General features: G+C 41.2%; 1 protein-coding gene and 1 long non-coding RNA gene across 8 annotated transcripts in view; one reads left to right on the forward strand and one right to left on the reverse strand.

Moving 5' to 3' along the window:
- LOC135500239 (ankyrin repeat and death domain-containing protein 1A-like) overlaps nt 1–20,491 on the forward strand; it is a 44,933-nt gene that overhangs the window by 21,841 nt on the left and 2,601 nt on the right. For 3 of the 7 annotated variants that reach the window (XM_064791590.1, XM_064791582.1, XM_064791573.1), the window contains exons 2-16: nt 10,145–10,214; nt 11,546–11,649; nt 11,989–12,087; nt 12,371–12,469; nt 13,307–13,411; nt 15,810–15,908; nt 16,221–16,319; nt 16,541–16,639; nt 16,914–17,012; nt 17,304–17,402; nt 17,757–17,855; nt 18,069–18,164; nt 18,434–18,791; nt 18,950–18,994; nt 20,201–20,329. In XM_064791590.1, the coding sequence (XP_064647660.1) occupies nt 10,187–10,214; nt 11,546–11,649; nt 11,989–12,087; nt 12,371–12,469; nt 13,307–13,411; nt 15,810–15,908; nt 16,221–16,319; nt 16,541–16,639; nt 16,914–17,012; nt 17,304–17,402; nt 17,757–17,855; nt 18,069–18,164; nt 18,434–18,791; nt 18,950–18,994; nt 20,201–20,329 (1,657 nt within the window). In that variant the 5' untranslated portion in view covers nt 10,145–10,186. Of the gene's footprint in view, nt 1–8,087; nt 10,215–11,545; nt 11,650–11,988; nt 12,088–12,370; nt 12,470–13,306; nt 13,412–15,809; nt 15,909–16,220; nt 16,320–16,540; nt 16,640–16,913; nt 17,013–17,303; nt 17,403–17,756; nt 17,856–18,068; nt 18,165–18,433; nt 18,792–18,949; nt 18,995–20,200; nt 20,330–20,491 lie in introns of those variants that run through there. The other 4 variants (XM_064791600.1, XM_064791608.1, XM_064791553.1 and 1 more) reach the window with 3 other exon arrangements.
- LOC135483466 (uncharacterized) lies at nt 1,717–6,140 on the reverse strand. The gene is made up of 3 exons (XR_010446325.1): nt 5,619–6,140; nt 4,489–5,335; nt 1,717–2,269 (listed from the first exon to the last, which is right to left on the reverse strand). It is a non-coding gene; the product is annotated as an uncharacterized LOC135483466 (long non-coding RNA).

Below are 20,491 nucleotides of genomic sequence, written 5' to 3' on the forward strand. Positions count from 1 at the left end.
ATTTCACTCTCGTTCTCTCTCCCATTGATCTCCGAAACTGTCTGCCTGAAATGAAGCCCGGCAAGTTTAGTAACACAACGAGGAAGGCGAGTGTTAATACCACACGACATATCACGTCTTCCTCGCTTGTCCTCAAACAGACTTATCTTGATCGAGAAACGCCGCCGTTGATTAAATGAGCAGTTGTAGTTCACTTGTATCTCGGTATAAACTGTAGTTTTTCCCCAAACATATTTTGGGGGGAAAACACACGAGGGGATCAAAATAGAGTCGATGCTGCTATCGGTATGGCTAGGCACGAAGAATATACAAAATGATACCAACATACCTTGGGCCCACGCTCTGTGATTGTCTATCTCTCTGGTACTAATCACTCGGTTAAACAGGAGCACGTTGGTAATCTGCATCCTCCCTGCAAACTTTAATCTTGGTGAACCGAGAAATATATTGTGCAATTTTCGATGACTAGTCCCTGCTCCAAGTCTCGCGCCGAGTAATTGCTTTTCGCCGTTGTTATTCACTTCACAACGGAATAAACCTCGCTTATGAAAGAAGTGGAAAGCGTTCCATTGTCGAACTTTTACAGATTTTCCAATATCGAACCATTTTTTGAACCTGTAGTTCATTCCCCAGTAGAAACCTAGTCTGGCTCCCTTCCTCGTAACTTCAATAAGTATAGATAGTATACTCACATATCCTTTGGATATTATGTCAAGGATGGGGAGCCTCGTAACAGAACCTTGGGCAGGAGGAATCAAACAGGCGCTGAATATCATGGTAAATTTTAAATCTGGTGGTATCAGGCGCGCATTTAGTTTGACTGAAGGTGAAAAACGTCTCCCATGACGACTTCGCCCAATTTCGACCGCACCGAGCTCGACTCCTCTTGGTCTGTGAACTTCTGATTCAGAGTGAAAATTTATCTCGCCAGTCGCAGCCCCACCGCCAAAAATGTTCTCGACAAAGTTAAATTTATCGAAAGGCCAGTACCAACATCTTAGTTTAAAGCTTGCTGTTAAAGTGGTATATCGTGAAAGGAACAGTAGGCGAATGGTTGTGCTTATCAACTCCATCTTGTGCAGATAGAATGAGGCGACTATTGTGAGGTCTCGGTTTTAGTTGCAGGAGTTATTTTTGATTTTCATACATAATCAATAGGCCTTTGTCAACTTAAAATTCTAAATCAGCTTTTGAACAAGAGGAAAAAAGAAAGCCTGGGGTGAAATTACATCTGTATTGAAATAGGCCTTTTCATCCTGTGAAAAAAATGATATTGGGATGTGAGAAAAGAACTTGTCATGTTGGGCGAGTAGCGCCATGGCCATGATAGTGAACCGCGCAAGGTAATATTTGATGAGAAAGTCTTTAGAATTGAGCTTCTTGGCAGTTTTGCAGTTTTAACACGAGTTCCTCTTCAGTGATAGCAATATAAAAGAGTCAAAAGAAGTAATCACTACAAACATATGTTGGCTAATTGATTGAAATGAACGTATTGAGTTGATAGCTGAGCGTCAGTAGAGACGGTATTAGCTCTAAACCAATATTGGGCAATTGTAATCTAAGTGGGTCATTGAGATTGTAGGGCTTGTTGAGCAGCTCATCTGAGTTCTACTGAAAGGTTTCAGGAGAGTGAAGACTAAGAGGATAACCTGTACCGTAGTTGATATTAGACTAAACTTCAACTATAACTATTGATACTCTGTATACGAAAAAAAAGGTTTCTAGATATCCCCAACAGCCAAGTAGCTCAATTCTAAAGACTTTCTCGCTAAATCGTCCATTGAGATATGAGCTCCTAGCATTGGCTTTTCTTGTTCATCCCTTTAATTTTTTGCTGTCTTCTAAATGATCATATGAATCAGTCACTCAAAGAAATGGAAAGCCAATGTTTACCTTGAATGGTGGTTGTGATGTGCTCCGGCACTGGGGCCACCAGCAGAGAGACCACTTAAAAATCTTGAATGATTGGCCGCTGCGGGAATCCTATATTTTCATCTTTACAAGGTAAGGCGGCGTTGGGAAGAAGTACGAAATGAATATGGCCACAAGTCATGAACTGACTCAATTAAAATTAGAGAATTAATGGGACTGGTTCTCCCATCTGACTTCAGTCATTTGATCCTCCATTACTTGGGCTTGATATTAATTTTCCTTTACTACCTCCGATTTCGGCTGTGAAACCGAAATCAAGGTAGGCTTTTGAATAAGATGAGTCACATCGCAATGGTGAGCCAAATGTCTCATTGGTCACGTGGTCGGATGAAGCCATCTGTAATGAATGAGTTTAGGTTCTACACATTGGCGAGTCTATCTAAGCCATATATATAGACCATAAACGAATCCTGGCGGGCGGGCGGGCGGGCGGGCGGGCGTCTGCTATTTGGTTTCCGTCGATTTCTAGGAGAACGGCTTTGACAATCAATTAAATTTTTGGTATGTACATTGGGGGTGACTAGAGGAAGGTTCCTTTCGAAAACGGGCTTGTTCTGATTCTCAATATGGCCACCAGGGCGGCGTGTTTGAAATTGGTTTCCGTCAATTTCGAGGAGAATCGTTCGTCCGATCAAATTCATTTTTGGTATGTACGTTTATGGCAAGCGGAGTGTCCAGTAATTAAAAAAATCTAGATTTATTCAAAAAACCTGGTTTTTACCTAATAAACTAAGTTTATTTGGAAAAAATATAGGTTTTTTTAAAACAACCTTGTTTTTTTCCTAAAAAGCTGAGTTTCTTTAATAAAACCAAGTTTTTTACCTAATAAACCTTGTTTCTATCCACAAATGTCAGTTTAACAAATAAACTTGGTTTTATTCCCTAATATAAGTTTTTCATCCAGTGGTAATAAACTTAGTTTTATAGAAAACAATCTTGGTTTATTAACAATAACTGGACAAATGGCTAATAAACCTACCTTTTTACGTAAAAAACTTGGTTTTATACAAAACAACTTAGTTTGTTGTTTTTTTTGCAATAAAACCTGGTTTTATTGTAAAAATGTAGGTTGTTTTGAATAACTGGACAAACGGCGTGCAAAAACCTACTTCCTATCGAGAAACTTGTATTTTCTACCTCACCCCATGTACACAAATCCGCGATGTTATCGGGACGAGGATGGGCAACCTCGGCACCACGTGGTACTACTGCCTTGTAGCCAGTGCGATTCTTGCGCTAGCGGTAGCACATGTAGCATACAATCCGGTATCACTATTGAACCTCGTTCCCAGTCATCATGATCACCGCATTCATACATGGGAAAGCTTTGTAATGCTGCACTGCACTGCACTCTGTAAACTAGTTAGTGAGACCCTAACCTCATCCCAGATAACTCAATGTAGGATCGAGGATTAAAAATGTAAGTTTTCTAATAAACCAGTTTTTTTTTAAAACTAGGTTTATTAGTAATAAACTTAGTTTTTTTAAATAAACTAGGTTGTTTTGGTAATAAACCTTGTTTTATTGAATAAATGGACATTTCTGTACAGAAACTTATATTTTATACGATTATGTGGTAAAAACCCAGGTTTTTTAGCATAAAATGTTAGTTTCTGTTAAAAAACCTACTTTATTAGGAAAGAAAGTAAAAAAACTTGGTTTTATTAAAGAAACTCGGTTTATCAGGAAATAAACAAGGTTGTCTTAAAAAAACCTATATTTTTTCCAAATAAACTTAGTTTATTAGGTAAAAAACCAGTTTTTTTTAACAAATCTAGGTTTTTTTAATAACTGGACACTCCGCTTGCCATATACGTTGGGGATGACTAGAGGAAGGTTCCTTTCGAAAACCGGCTTGTTCTGATTATCAATATGGTCACCAAGGCGGCGTGCTTGAAATCGGTTTCGGTCAATTTTGAGGAGAACCGTTCGTCCGATCAAATTCATTTTTGGTATGTACGTTGGGGTGACGAGAGGAAGGTTCCTTTCGAAAACCGACTCTTTCTGATTCTCAATATGGTCACCAAGGCGGCGTGCTTGAAATCGGTTTCCGTCAATTTCGAGGAAAACCGTTCGTCCGATTAAATTCATTTTTGGTATGTACGTTAAGGGTGACTAGAGCAAGGTACCTTTCGAAAATGGGCTCGTTCCGATTATCAATATGGCCACTAGGGCGGCGTGCTTGAAATCGGTTTCCGTCAAGTTCGAGGAGAACCGTTCGTCCGATCAAATTCATTTTTGGTATGTACGTTGGGGGTGACTAGAGGAAGGTTCCTTTCGAAAACCGACTCGTTCTGATTCTCAATATGGTCACCAGGGCAACGTGCTTGAAATCGGTTTCTGTCAATTTCGAGGAGAACGGCTTGGAGGATAGAATAAATTTTTAGTGGGTGTAGGCCTAATGCAGTTTTGTAAGGGGAAGGTTTCTTTCGAAAATCAGCGCGATTCGAAATTCAATATGGTCGCCACGCTCACATCCTCAAAATAGGTTTCCACAATTTTAATTTCCATGTGCAAACTAGCCACTCCACTAAGCCAACTTCACCATTATCTCACCTTCAACTTTAATAGGCTGAGGGGTTATGCTCGCTTTGCGATGCTATTTTTTCATCTGATTTCATCTTCATCATTCCTCGGGCGGCGTCGTCATGGTGATGTGATCATCGGCCCAGGCGAGAAACCTTTACGCAGGAATTCTCATTTCTCAAGAAGCCACTTGTGGGAAGGGCCATCATCTGCTGGAAAACACTGGTTAATTGATTAGGTCACACGCCACGGTCCTTCCTGTGGCCTGGTGACGCGAATCTCTCAGCTAGTCGTCCAGAAGGCCTTGGTACTGACACCAGAATCAGCTTGAGTCTCTAGACAGGTATTCTTTGCACATTTTGTTTGACCTGCCTGAAATGCAGGTGCATGAATGGGCACCTGTCAGAATTGTATCCGGTTGAAGCACTGATTGAGCAGTGTATTTGTGCCCCCCTAAAAATAGTTTCCACCCCAGGTGAAAAGGTTTCTCCGTTAAGTGTGAGCATAGTTTCCCTCTACGGTGATACTGCCCTCCTATAGGTAAAGCTGCATTTGCTTAAGTAATCCATTCAGTGATACCCACTCGGAGGAGGCTACATGATCTATAAAAAGTCGATACATTTCCTATATCGCTTCGCGAAATACACAGATAGTTGTACACTTTTACCCTTTTTCAATCGAAAAGGTCTTGCGAAGTCCCTTTCATTGAAACGAATCATATTGCAAAGTTTGCATTTCCTTTGCCAGTGAAAAGAACGACATCTTGTTGTTACGATGCATTGCGTAGCACATTCTGATAATGTCATCCCTACTTCAGTACAAAGTAGGCCATATTTCACTCTCGTTCTCTCTCCCATTGATCTCCGAAACTGTCTGCCTGAAATGAAGCCCGGCAAGTTTAGTAACACAACGAGGAAGGCGAGTGTTAATACCACACGACATATCACGTCTTCCTCGCTAGTCCTCAAACTGACTTATCTTGATCGAGAAACGCCACCGTTGATTAAATGAGCAGTTGTAGTTCACTTGTATCTCGGTATAAACTGTAGTTTTTCTCCAAACATATTTTGGGGGGAAAACACACGAGGGGATCAAAATAGAGTCGATGCTGCTATCGGTATGGTTAGGCACGAAGAATATACAAAATGATTCCAACATACCTTGGGCCCACGCTCTGTGATTGTCTATCTCTCTGGTACTAATCACTCGGTTAAACAGGAGCACGTTGGTAATCTGCATCCTCCCTGCAAACCCTAATCCTATTGAACCGAGAATTATATTGTGCAATTTTCGATGACTAGTCCCACCTCCAAGTCTCGCGCCGAGTAATTGCTTTTCACCGTTGTTATTCACTTCACAGCGGAATAAACCTCGCTTATGAAAGAAGTGGAAAGCGTTCCATTGTCGAACTTTTACAGATTTTCCAATATCGAACCATTTTTTGAACCTGTTGTTCCTTCCCGAGTAGAGACCTAGTCTGGCTCCCTTCCTCGTAACTTCAATAAGTATAGATAGTAATCTCACCTTTCTTTTGGATTGTATTCCAAGGATGGGGAGCCTCGTAACAGAACCTTGGGCAGGAGGAATCAAACAAGCGCTGAATATCATGGTAAATCTTAAATCTGGTGGTATCAGGCGCGCATTTAGTTTGACTGAAGGTGAAATACGTCTCCCATGACGACTTCGCCCAATTTCGACCGCACCGAGCTCGACTCCTCTTGGTCTGTGAACTTCTGATTCAGAGTGAAAATTTATCTTGCCAGTCGCAGCCCCACCGCCAAAAATGTTCTCGACAAAGTTAAATTTATCGAAAGGCCAGTACCAACATCTTAGTTTAAAGCTTGCTGTTAAAGTGGTATATTGTGAAAGGAACAGTAGGCAAATGGTTGTGCTTATCAACTCCATCTTGTGCAGATAGAATGAGGCGACTATTGTGAGGTCTAGGTTTTAGTTGAAGGAGTTATTTTTGATTTTCATATATAATCAATAGGCCTTTGTCAACTTAAAATTCTAAATCAGCTTTTGAACAAGAGGAAAAAAGAAAGCCTGGGGTGAAATTACATCTGTATTGAAATAGGCCTTTTCATCCTGTGAAAAAAATGATATGTTGGGCGAGTAGCGCCATGGCCATGACAGTGAACCGCGCAAGGTAATATTTGATGAGAAAGTCTTTAGAATTGAGCTTCTTGGCAGTTTTGCAGTTTTAACACGAGTTCCTCTTCAGTGATAGCAATATAAAAGAGTCAAAAGAAGTAATCACTACAAACATATGTTGGCTAATTGATTGAAATGAACGTATTGAGTTGATAGCTGAGCGTCAGTAGAGACGGTATTAGCTCTAAACCAATATTGGGCAATTGTAATCTAAGTGGGTCATTGAGATTGTAGGGCTTGTTGAGCAGCTCATCTGAGTTCTACTGAAAGGTTTCAGGAGAGTGAAGACTAAGAGGATAACCTGTACCGTAGTTGATATTAGACTAAACTTCAACTATAACTATTGATACTCTGTATGCGAAAAAAAGGTTTCTAGATATCCCCAACAGCCAAGTAGCTCAATTCTAAAGACTTTCTCGCTAAATCGTCCATTGAGATATGAGCTACTAGCATCGGTTTTTCTTGTTCATCACTTCAATCTATTGCTGTCTGCTAAATGATCATATAAATCAGAACGCTCTGAATTAGTGGGTTTTCAAATAATACGCAGTTGGTGGATGAAGAATAATTCCGTTCTATTATGGATTTCCAACAGATTAATCTCTATCAGATTATCTTCTGGTCCTTTTTGTGATATGTCATTTTCCTCTATGAGTGAGTTTTTGGTTGCCATGCAACCGTTATGACTGTGACAACAAAAAAATAGTATGAATAGGAAGCATTTACATTACAGCTGTTGTACATTTACATTACAGCTGTTTGCAGCGTATTGTAAGGAATTGAGCAACACAGTCATAATAACTTTTTTTACTAAATGGTAAGGTTGACCACACCTACACGTACTTCTATTCATATACGAACTTACTTTACGTTTTTGAGAGTAGAACTTTTGCATAATATATCGTAACCCATAGGGCATCGTAACGGGAATGAGCTGAGATTATTATCCTTTCATACTTCATACATATTTCAGCCATGATTTAAAAGAGTTTGATGATGTTATAGTGTCTCGTAAGCCTTCATAGGCTGGCATTATTGTACGTAATGGTGACACTTTAATAAATAAATATATATATATACATACCCTCACAGTTTATTCCTCGGAGGCAAAGATGTCCTATGCAGATAATTACCATGCAAAATTTTCTCTTATCCTGAAATTGCGCAGACAGCATCATGAGAAATGGAAGAAACAGCCTTATGTCATAAGTGTCCGAATATACGTCATTAATTCAGCAAATAGATTAAAGCGACATTGCTGATTTCAGCAGCTGGTGGTTATAAGGGACATTATGGGATAAACAGGCCTATTTGCGACACGTGTTAATAAAGTTCTAAAGTATATTAATGACATTCATAGGCCTTTTGTAGAAATAGCAATGACAGCATTTTATAGAAGTAGTTCATATGTGCTTGATACATTTCCACAATATGTCACTTCCTGGGACTACTTGTGGATAAACGCGAGGAAACTATTCTGCTCGCTTGCCTTTATTGTCTGGTCTTGAGAGCCCACTACAACTGGTCAGAATCGGAATTCTTCCCCAATATTTCGTGGCTTGTGGATTTATAACTTCGTGATCAGTGTGACCTTCATCATGGCGATGTGCAGGCTGGCTGTTACTGAAGCCTTGCCGGATTCACTCGGATGACAACCATGTAATATTAAGCCATTCAAATTACCATTCAAAGGAGCTCTTCAGATGTGCAACATCTTCATCTAAACGGAAGCCACCACACACCAGCAGAATTTTTATGTTCACTCTCATACAACGGATGTACCTTTGGGATATCATACTAAACCACATCTATCATGAATTATATATAAAGGATATTACCATGGCTAACGTTGTCTTCTGAATACTATCTTTATGGCTGCTTGCATCAGTCATGCGGAATATTATTGGCCACAACATTTCCGCGTCTGATCATTTTTGCAATTCACGAATATTTGATTTTGATGTATTGGAAAATTCCTTACTGTTTTTCAGCGAAAAACATTTGCTGCTTTTACTTTCACGAATCGTGGTTATTCGTGAAATAGGCGGATAGCCGCATATTGTAATTCTTCTGTCATGAAATCATGCAATGAAGTCAACAGCGTCATTCCAGCAACATCAAGGACAGACCAAGCGCATTTCCATATAAATGGTCGATAATTTGGGGGTTTCTAATTGGTACAACGAATTCGCCATAGTTTATTGCAACTGTTTCAACACAGACTCAGCGCGGTTGTATATGCAAACGTCTTCAGTGCTTCTTTCTCATATATTTGTTTTCGTCAGTGGATTAATAACTGCAAACAAATAGTCGATTGTGTGTCTCCGTGCTGCCACTTGTGGACTCAAGCGATAGTTTTACATGTGCATTTACGAAAGGAATATGCATGAAAAGTATCATCACCTACTGTGAGTGCAATACCTTTTCAAGTATACATGTACCACTGGGACCATGATATAGTCTGGTCATATCATTGCAGAATCATTTTCTATTTGTCTCAGTGGAGTCTCCTACACGTAAAACCAGGATTATCAAGATGTGATTATCGAGTCATGTTCGAGTACCCGTGTATCATCATTCCCTACATCCTTCCAGTTACTGTTATTATTTTACCATTACGGCATATTTGTATCTTTACATCCAAGAAACATCGCGGAGGAGTCGTGTTGTAATTGGCGAGATACTATCTCTGTACCGGTGATGGATGACTCTAGTTTGGTCTCATCCAACGCGGATCTCTGATATCTGGTGGTCATATATAGCTTGTATATGTTTGTCAGGACTTGTTTAATTCTCTTTTTCAATGAAGATGGGTCAGATCCTTCGTCGGATACATGGAGAAACGCCATAGATGTATACATATGCATTCAATAGAAAGGAGTGTTAGCGAGTAAGCAGGATAAGTGTCTTCGTGCCTTTGCAGTGACATTGCAGTTATTTTCATTGGACGCATTTTCAATTTACGTTTAACGAAACAGCCTTATTTCCAAGTTCGTATACGTAGTTAGAGGATATCGGTCAAACGGAGTCTAGTGTCGATTTAGTTAAAGTTAGTCAGTGTACATGTAGTGGTCAATACTTAGTTCTAGTGTTCTGGATTTCTTAGAGTTAACTGTGAGATATTGGTTGTGTACATTACAATAACACCTGAAACTGATTTCGAAATCACCATCATTGATACTGTTAAAAGATAAGCTAAAACTGCATCACGGCTATGACACAGAACACCACTGTAGTTATGGAATACATGGTGTTATTATCCATTTGGGCAGGCGTGTTTTACACCAAATGTGCCAGTAGTCCAAAATGGAGTTAGATCATTGTCTCGAATCGCAGTATACAATATTTTTGCTAATTATTCTGGATGTTAGTTCATTCTGGATACAGTGATTGTTATAGGAATAATGAGAACACTTCATTAGTTGTTGCAAACAAGACAAACGCCACGATGTTTACCCCGAGTATGTTCGGCGATGAGTCTGAGGAAGACGAGGAGATGCCCCCAAGTCTCATAGGTACTGGTCAATTTCAGGTCGCCGACAAGAAAAAGAAAGATGCCGGCGAAGATGTTAGTATGGTTGGCGCCTTCCAGGAGACCCAGAGTATGTATCATTATTGAGTTCTGACATAAGTACTATAGATGAGCATGGAACATTGGATTGTAGAACTAGAATCGTGTGAGCATGTACAGGGTGTACGAGAACGAACCTTTTGCTTTTACTTGACCAACACTTTGTTTGAAGGGTCAGATGTTAGCCTCGACAGCCAGCGCTGGAATGCAATCCTCACTGTGCCCCGAAAACTGACTTGACCGTATTAACCGTGTGATGTTTTTGGGGCTGGTCGCCGACTGGGGTTCCACTGTATTTACTTGATTCTAAGCTGTCTCTGAATGAGTTGTCTCCGATTTAATGATTCAGCAACTCTGAATGCATTCTTCAGTAGAACTCGAACATATGCTTTATTGCTTAACTGAAACACATTACCAGCTGAGTATACGAGGACCAACATGTTAATATGATAGATATGATAATATTCACACATACATAACACTGACTATTCGCACATCAACGTCATCGGTAAATAATGGAGGGAGAACGCTGCTACAGAAATCAGTGTCCTCCTAGAATGAATATCCTATACTGCGTTGTTTTTAGGCATGAAGGCGAATTGCTAGGTGAACATTTGACCATTGATTAAGTCATACGTTTAGAATATTTCATTCCCAGGGCTTATACTTGGTCTCCAAGAGAAAATCTCCATTTACATAGCCACCGTAGCCATGATAGCGATGTAACAAGACGCTCTTGTTGCCACATAAAACCGCTAATATCTGGGTCTGTCCAGCACCCAACCACAGTAGTGATCATCAGCTGAACTTTATCCTTGCTGAACAATAGTGTGGTTGATGGCTGGCCACCGCTGTCACGCTTGTGGCTGCAATATCCGACAGGAAGGAAGGCCCACTCAATAATCTCCCAATATCAAGCTGCCCGTGTCCTAAGTATCGACGAATAGTCGTCATGCCCCCTGCTTCATTGACCGGTTAATGTGCGTTAGTCCCAGTAGTGAACACCTGTCATCCGCCTCACGAATCCCAAAGCGGTGCTATGGCGAATACCTCCCAAAAAAGAAACGTTTGAAACAATTTACTAGTTCTGCCGTTGTTCCCTCTAGTCGATCGTTACTTCGCACGTCCGTTACTAGTCTAAAAGCCTCCAGACATGTCCGATCGAAAACTTAGTTGATACAGGTGTAATTTTCGCAATGCGTTACTAATCTGCATTTTCCATTTTCCATTTTTCATTCTGTATTACTTTTTTTACAGTTTAGCAAATCATCTACGCCAGAGTCAATTAGGATTCTGTAATGATGTTATCTGTGTTTCCCCAAGCCCTACGATTATTTCATGATATTTTCTATACATTTTCAGTGCTTAAATCTGAGGTCATCCTCCATGAAGCGTCAAGAAAAAATAATATTGAAGTGGTCAAGAGACTTATCGGAGCTAAGGTCAATGTCAACTGCACAAACAATGTAAGTAATGTTTCACGGGCCTGGTTTGAAGTCTGATTCAAAAAGCTAAGCCTTCGTGGTAGCCATGTCCTGGATTCGCTGATTATACAACAAGAGATATGAGTATCACTCCATCATTATGTATTCTCGACGAGTGGGAACGGCGAGGTAGTTACTTCTCTCCACCAGGGCACATATTTACCATTATTCATGCCAGAAATATATGAGGCCAGTCCTGGTGGTGTAAGTAAATGACCCAATGAAGAAAAAGAGTTGCGTTGAAAAATCCGAACGACGCCTTACATGTATTATTGTTGGATTGGCATGAGACTCTGCTCTAACCTTTGTGTTTCATTCCAGCTTGACCGCACGCCGCTCCAGTGGGCTGCCGCAAATGGACACATAGAAGTAATGCAACTTCTTCTACAACATGGTGCTGATATAGAAGCTCAAGATAAAGTAAGTCAAACGTATAGTTATGTCTTCCATGACATGACTTTTACCGAAATATCAGGTTGGGATGCCTCCCCAAAGGTCGGGACTACACCTTCTGCAGCAACAACTTCTACAATGTCGCAATAGAAACTCAGTCCCGGAATTAAGGGGGGTCGAATATAGAAGAGGGTAGTATTTGTCCTAAAAACAACCCGAACCAAGCGTATCTCAAGGGACAATGTGCATAAGCAGTTTATTGATCAAAAGATATGAGTATTCATCCTCGTTTGTTGTAATATTTTTCCAGTATGGTATGAGAGCGGTATTATGGGCCGCCTGGTTCGGTCACGATGAAGGAGTCAAGTTCCTGGTGTCGTGTGGTGCAGATCCCACCAGTGCAAATAAGGTGAGAAGACAAACACCCAGTGCCAACCGAAAGTAAAGCCATGCACTGAACCTTCAGTTGCCATGCTTTGGTACACTGCATGTACTTTGCCCTATTAATATACCGGACAAATGCACTTTGTGATCTGTGCATTTATACACAAGCAAGCCAATAGTACCATATTACATTCCTACCGGTAGACATACACCGAGAATATTCCAACATGTAGTGTATAGACTAGCAAGCAGCTACCCCAGCTTGGCACACGATCACCTCAGAATCATTTGAATCCTGAACATCATCTATAAGAGCATTGTCGCACATGCTGTTTACTTATAATCTCATGTGTACTCACCGTACCAAAGCACTGGAGTATGCAGAACATCAGACCTTGGAGGAATTATCTCCAAGATCAGACATACAATTGTGTTCAATATGTCACTAAGATTCAACGTCGCAATCGCAAATGATTTAGAAATATATCACCATACAAAATTACACCGTCGACCAGGAGCGACCACACCAAGCAGGTGTGTACACCTTGTCCTATAGCCAGGAACTGACATTGAAATCGTGAATTACGTTCTGTCACCACCTGGTATATTCAGGCATTACCTCCGATCCTGTTCATTCAGCCTGGCACAATGCTTAGTAACTGACCAACAACTGTGATCTTGTATGGATCAGTCCATTGTCCTTTTTACGGACAAGGACAATGCATTAATCAAAGTTCTAGCGGGGCTTGAACTGCTCGAGCGTATCCGATTTGGCCTAAATTCAATAAAGGTACTTATCATTTATTATCACCGAATGCTAATTAGCTTTGCCTGCCACTCAATGATTGTTTTTGTCTCCCAGCAAGGACTGAATCTCCTCCACTGCGCGGCGAACCAGAACCGGACAGAAACCATGCAGTTCATCCTAGAAAGCTTGGACAATTTCTGTGTTAACGCAGCTGACAAAGTAAGCATTTTCATTTCTTCCAAATGTATGATCAGTATCGATTCTGATAGAAACTGGCACCCAAGGCCGGACTTTACATCACCCCAACAGGACGACGCTAACGTCCTTGTTAGTTTCGTCGTAGTATCGGGGTAATCGAGCACCGACTTTAATAGACTTCATATTGTCGTGCGTTGATGGTGTATCAATCCGCAAGAAGATGATCGCTTCAAGGAGAGCTCACCCAGTTCCATGCAGGCTGGATTAAGATCGGATTAGCGTGATAATTTAATGAAATTTTGAATTTTATGTGCAATTTGATGATGAAAACTACGACTATAAAGTGGAACATGACTAGGCAGCCGACAGCTTGGTAATGATGCCCTTTATTATTCCATTGGTGCTTAAAAGTGCTGAAGTATAAACGATAGCAAATGAGATGCTTTTTCTCAGGTGTCTCTCACTTATCTTTAGCTGTTATTGGCTCCACAGAGGCGCCTTTGCACGAGAGTCACTTGTTCCAAAAACACAGCACGAAACTGTGACCCGCTAATACAATAGAGAAGAAAATTGATGGCGTGGTTGGAGTAGGTGAGAGTCCGGGTCGAGTAGGAGTAAAGATAGTATACGGCTTCCGCTTGCGTCCCTCTCATAGATTCTGAGGGATAAGCCAGTAAAGTGTAGACCAATTGGTTAGGTAAGGTAAGGATTATGAACACGAAGCTCACTACCAACAACATGGTCGTCACACCTCTCAGACCTTTCGAATCCTTCTCACTTTTGTCTCGGATTTGGTGCCTCTTCGTCATACTTGCAATAAGCTTGGTTACAATCAGGATATTGGAAATGCAAATCCCAGTGAAAGGTATACCTGCGTACAGCGCGAGACTTATGTGAGTCCAATAGTTCCAGAAAAACGATCCATAAGATTCTGTACTGAAAGTGCAATAGCCAACATCGGTTTTTGTAAGGAATATCAACCAGTGGATGTCAAGGAGACATAACAAGGTAAACACAAGGAGCAGGGAACAGCAGGTCCACTGTTTAGTACAGACGGAGCGCGCTTGTAGTGGGAGCATGACACATACCAGTCTCTCCAAGGTTAGTAACAATACGCACCAAGAGGAAAACTGCAGCGTGAGTTCCGTCAGGAAAGTGTGGATCTTGCAGAGTGAATCTGCAACACTCCTTATTTGTATGTCGTAGGCATACTGCAGTGATAAATCGAGGCAGCCGACGTAAAGCACTGCTGTATCACTGATAGATAAAACGATAAGCATGATCCGAGTAGAAACATTTCCGATTTTCCCGCTGGAAATGACAGTGATGGTACCGATGTTGAGAATGGTGCCGAGGCCAATGATGATTGGGGATACATATGCTACAAATACAAATGCTAACCATGCCTCCCAGAATATCTCTGCCAGTTCTCTGAGTGAAGTCTGGACGACGGGATACACTGATGTCTGTACGGCGGTGGGAGACGAGTAATCATCCATTCTCTTGGCTACCACAGGGCAGGTTCGGCGTCAACTCAATCCGAAGTGCTGGTGTAGGCTACTGTATCAGCAGAGATGGTCAGAAGGGAAAAATTATACCAAATCGGCTTTGTTTTATATTTCCATATCACGTACATGAAACTAATGAGGAAGATATGTTGACTACAGTTGCATTCATGTATCGCGAAAAAACCCAGCACATTTACGTCCATATAGATGCAACCGCTTCAACCTCTCCGAATATCGAATTCTGAAGGCTGCATGGACTTCAAGCATGTTACCTGATCTTGAGCATGTCCTGTGTTAACGATATATCTTTGTGTAATCTAATTAAGAGGACATAAACTTATCATGCTATTTTTGAAATGTGCTCACCAAATCCAAAAATAAAACATTGGCATTGTCCTTGGTGAAATAACATAAATATGTTATGTAACTATTTATATATAGGGCGATACAAAATTGATAATAGAGCATTTTAAAATTTTGTGTCTTACTCGTCTGTGTAGACAAGGGTGTAACTGAAACCCAGTTTGACGTAGCATTATAATGTACAATGATGTACATGTACCTTGAATGGCAATGAGAGATTTGATTTTCACCTCACGTATATCTCTTCCTACATAGACAGCGCTAAGCAAAGAAAAAATCATTTGTTTCAGTCAATGTTTTCTCAGTGGTTTTGTGGTCCTGACACCATACTCTTTTAAAACCTCCTGGATTTTGCCTAAAATCCAATATGACTCCCAAAATCCAAAATGGCTGTCAACACGACATTATTTTGTGGTTGGTCTTTGGTAATATCAAGCGTCGTGATTTGAGAACCATTTCAACCGCTCTTGCCCTATCGATTTACGGAATGGCAATTATAATGAATTTGAATCATTGTGAATTGAACCATTCTCTCGGTTTTATTTCAGCGGGGAAGGACAGCCTTACATCTTGCGGCGAGTGAAGGTCACATTGACTCTGTAAATACGCTGATAGAGAAAGGCTGCGATGTTCAGGTTAAGGACAAGGTAAAGCTTCTTGTGGCAAAATCTAGAATGCATCAACTAAAGGAACCTTGGTCTGCTTTGATCAGGACCCAGTTGGTGATTTTTCAATGACTCTAGCGTTGGCCAGAAGGTGGAACATGGTTCCTCCCTCGTTGCAGCCTAGTTTTACCTAGGTTAAGTCCATCATGCATCTAACTCGTCTGGTGTGCATACTTTGCAAGTAAATGCTGTAAGAAGCAGCTTTTGTGTGTCTAAGCTATGTTCAAGTATAGATACAAAACATTCACGTCTTGTAAAACAAGGTACCATTTCCATCTGTCATGCTTCTTTCAGGCCGGTCATTCTCCATTACACCTTGCTGCGGGTAACGGACACACGGAGGTTGTGAGGAAGCTGTTACATGTCGGCTTGGAGATCGACGAAAGAGACGAGGTACGTACCATGGCCAACAATATGGTCAGTAACTCAAGGTGACGAACTTTGTTGTGATCTATGCTTATTGGAAAAACTCTGTCGCCCTGCCCCCGGGCGCTGCCCAAACCTTCTCAACTTATTCAGAGAACACGGGGATAAGCCTATGTATTGTATTTGAATATGGGAACACCCTTTCATATGTAACTTGAGTAATATCCTACTCTTTCATCCATTTCCAGGAGGGTCGGACGGCGTTGCACATGGCGGCTGAAAATGGTCATGCAGAGGTGGCTGACCATCTGCTTATGTCTATGGCAGACCCTAATTCCGAAACTCTGGTAAATATCTGTCCATGGGTCTGTATTGCTTTTGTACAGCAGGTTACATGAAATCATGGTGAAAACTTCATCTTGGACGGATCTGATCTTTAAGATTCAATTAGCCAAAGAAATGTTGCACTGCTTGATTTTGAAATCTGATCTTCTGATTTCTCGTGCTGGGGAATAGATTTGAGAAGCTGTCTTTGCGCATTTTCATTATTATCGCACTTGTTAAAGCAGTTGTTCGACTCGTTGGTTTCACACCCTAATGGGGATTTTCTCTCCTCCACAGAAGGAGATGACAGCCTTACACGTCGCTGCAACAAACGGCCATGAACTTACATCAAAACTTATTATCGAATACGGATGCAACATCGACGCACAAAACTTCGTAAGTCAACTACAGTTTATTGAACCGTCGTACTCCGCAGGTAATGGGACCAGTAAAAAAACTTAAAGGGTGCAGCGATTATGAGAAAGCTTCGGACTACTTATAATGACTTCACACAAGAGAACATTGGCATATCAAGAGCATCCAGCAAATATCGGAAGGCACAACGATTTGTTGATCAACTGGGCGAAACACTTCGGTGGCCCACTCTTTTGCTTCGTTCTTTTCCAACGCATTCTTTTATCTAATTCTTGATATCGGTATGTCAGTGTCGATTATTTCCATTTTCAGCAAGGCAATACAGCGCTGCATTTGGCAGCCCTTGGGAACTACGCAGGAATAGTGCGGACACTTATTCAGTCGGGTTGTGACCTTGACCTGCCGAATACGGTAAGTACAGAACTTCAAACCTGTAACTCGGAAGACATAGCATCGGCAGATATGGCTTATGAGACAATATTTGCTTCCAAACTCCTTTCTCTCTGAAGCCAGAGGTACCTGGCGAGAAGACAGTCTGTGCCCTAACTAACTACATGTAGCTCCTTATACATGCGCCGCGGGCCTCGAACCTACGACTTTCCATTCATTAGAAGTGTCGCCTTAACCGCTAGGTCATCGGCGTCGGCATCGTGTGACATGAAGTGTATTGGCGATATGTTGAGAGGCACCAATTGTAACATGTTGAAATGTTGACAAACTCGACACGGATACCAACTCTTCTATTGTCTGTTTGTTTGTTTGCAGCGACTTCATACTGCTCTCCATGCAGCGGTGGAGAAGGGAAATGCGGATGCGGTCGAGGAGCTACTTATACATGGTGCTAACATTAACACGCAAGAAAAGGTCAGTAGTGGCACAGGGATTTGTAATCATGAATCGGAAAATAAAGCAAAGCCAACGATATGGGAACGATACATGTTAATTGTTCTATTACGATGATAAAATGTTGTGCAGAACGACATGATTATCGATCTGTCTCGTGATCGATTAGATAGAATTGCATATTAGTAAACACCAAACTCATGACCAGCATCAGCAGCCTAATTTTACTTTCAGTGCGGGCGGACGCCGCTCTACATGGCTTCCAGAGGGAGTTACATAGGCATTGTGGACATGATCATCAAAGCCGACCGGTTCAGGAAAGCTGAAAAGGTAAATCCGATAGTTATCTACCGTTATCTCGTGTTGCTCTTGTTATTGTTTGAAGTTATCACTGTAAGATAGGTTGTCAATGGGTAGTCAGCGTGGTCTCGGACCATGAAATCCTTACATCTCATCAATTAGTTTTGTAGATGGGGGCCTGTTTGGTTGTTCCTCTTGTTTTTAAATGAAGGCCTGTTCGTGCTGTTGTAATGATGCAACTCAAGGCATCGACGTAAATGATTTATAAAATCTTAATTATTGTTCCTATCAAATTTCAGCTTGAAAGAAGTCGACCGAATTCGATGGAGAAGAAGCCCATGGAAAACGGCTTGGAAATGGGTGATATTCGGCCGGTGCTGGAAGCTACTGTGGAACCCAGTAAACTCTCGATGAGCCCGGAGGAATCGGCCGCGACTAGTGCCACCACTCCCGAAAATACAATAAGGGTCGAGGAGGTGTTAGGAGAAAAAGCCCCATTACAATTCAAAGTGCTAGTACATCCATATTCTGAGACAATGAAAAGTGTGTTATACAGACTAGCATCCAAGCAACTGAAGCCTGGCGAATGGAGAAAACTTGCTCACCATTGGAACTTTAGTGAAGAACACATCAAGGCAATACAGCACCAATACACAGGTAGGAGTCTCTGGCCGTGGCGTGGTTGGTGTCGTGCGCATCGCCCCTCGCCCCAGGTGTTGGCTTCGCTGTGTCCTTGGTCATAAGCGTGCTTGCCACATGTGACAGGTTTAAGAATACGATATCGCGTCAATCTAGAGTTTACCTCTCTTTTCTAGGTCTGTCATCGCGATGTTGTATGCCAAACTTTGGATACTCTGATGGTAGGAGAGAAAACCTTAGATACAGTTTTATCAGTTTTTGACTTCTTTCTATTATAACTGTTTGTGATGTCTTAAAAGCAAAACCCTAATATTGTAATCCCAATCTGTAAACTGTTCATAAATCACTAAATGTTGCTTTAAATGGATTTATCAAAATCATTTGCCATGCTTTGATATAAATGTAGTGGGGCAAAAGCTTTGAATGGACTTAAAACAGGATCGCATTCTATGAACCTTTGACTTAACATTGGATGTGGTCGTATTTTTTTAAGAATATCACAAAACCAACGCGATTCTTCGATTATAGCGGAATATTTACAATTTGTAAGAAAAATGTACTTGTGATGAGTAAAAAGTTAAAGATTATCTATAATATCTAATAAGGTTCAAGAAACTAACGCGAAATTCGACGTGCATGAACTAAATTACTTGTAAAGGGCCTGAAGGGGTTGCAAGAAGCTTACACAACAACAAAGACGAAGACGTTGATGATGATGATGAAAGAAATTCCTCATGGGTGCATGGAGTTCGATTTTGAAATCTAACATTGCCATGTGATTGAGCTTTAATGAACACTTTATTTGTTAATGCGCAAGACAAGTGTGTTCTGTTTGCGGTTTGCACTATTGTGATTTGATTTGATTTAAAACCTTTTTAGGATATCGAGACCAAAACATAACTATTCCGTTGATAAAGACGCTCCTACTGTCATAGTGCCAGAAAACTTGTTACTTACGCTTACCTTTTGCATCTATAAGACAAAAAACCCTGCATTGTTGATGAATGTTAGCTAGCCTGTGAATCTTAGCTGCTTTAAATGAATACAGAAGATGCCTCAGTGACATATTCGGAAAGTTACGAGGGGTGCTTTGAACTGTTCTGCTCTAGCTTCAGAAATTCCGTCGGAGTAACTTGATCATCCTCATTTACTGCGGTGGTTCTCCGTACCGTCCAGGGAGAGGAGAGGTCGAAAATGCCGACGGTATTCTTATAAGATTACATGCATTTGTAAACATTTTATTCAGTCTATTGTTCGTGATTGATGGAACTTCTAAGGCGTCTTAAAGGTGACAGCCCTTGATGTGATCGATGTTAGCAGAATCTACAGTAGAGCAGCAGTGAATGACCGCTCATACACTGGCGACTCCAGTAGATTCATTGGCATGCTGCAGCGTTTTTTCAGTTCCGCCATCTTTGATTTTTCAGGTGAGACAAGTCATCGCGAGCATGGCTACCGGATGTTTCTCATCTGGTTACACGGTATCCGACCTGACGAGAATCCCATGAAACAGCTCTACCAAGGACTGTGTGTGATTGGCCGGAGAAATCTGGCAGGTGAGTTATCAATCTACTATTTAGTGAGTTGAGCTGGATCAAACACGTCACGTAATGATCTGTCAAGAAGGCCGAGAAGCAGCTGGTGACTTGTCGATTGTCTTGTACTTCAAGGCCAAGTTGATCCCTGCACAGTAATTTGGGCTCAGATTATACAAGAGG

The sequence above is a fragment of the Lineus longissimus genome, chromosome 2 (assembly GCF_910592395.1).
Source record: "Lineus longissimus chromosome 2, tnLinLong1.2, whole genome shotgun sequence".
Classification (NCBI taxonomy): Eukaryota; Metazoa; Nemertea; class Pilidiophora; order Heteronemertea; family Lineidae; genus Lineus; species Lineus longissimus.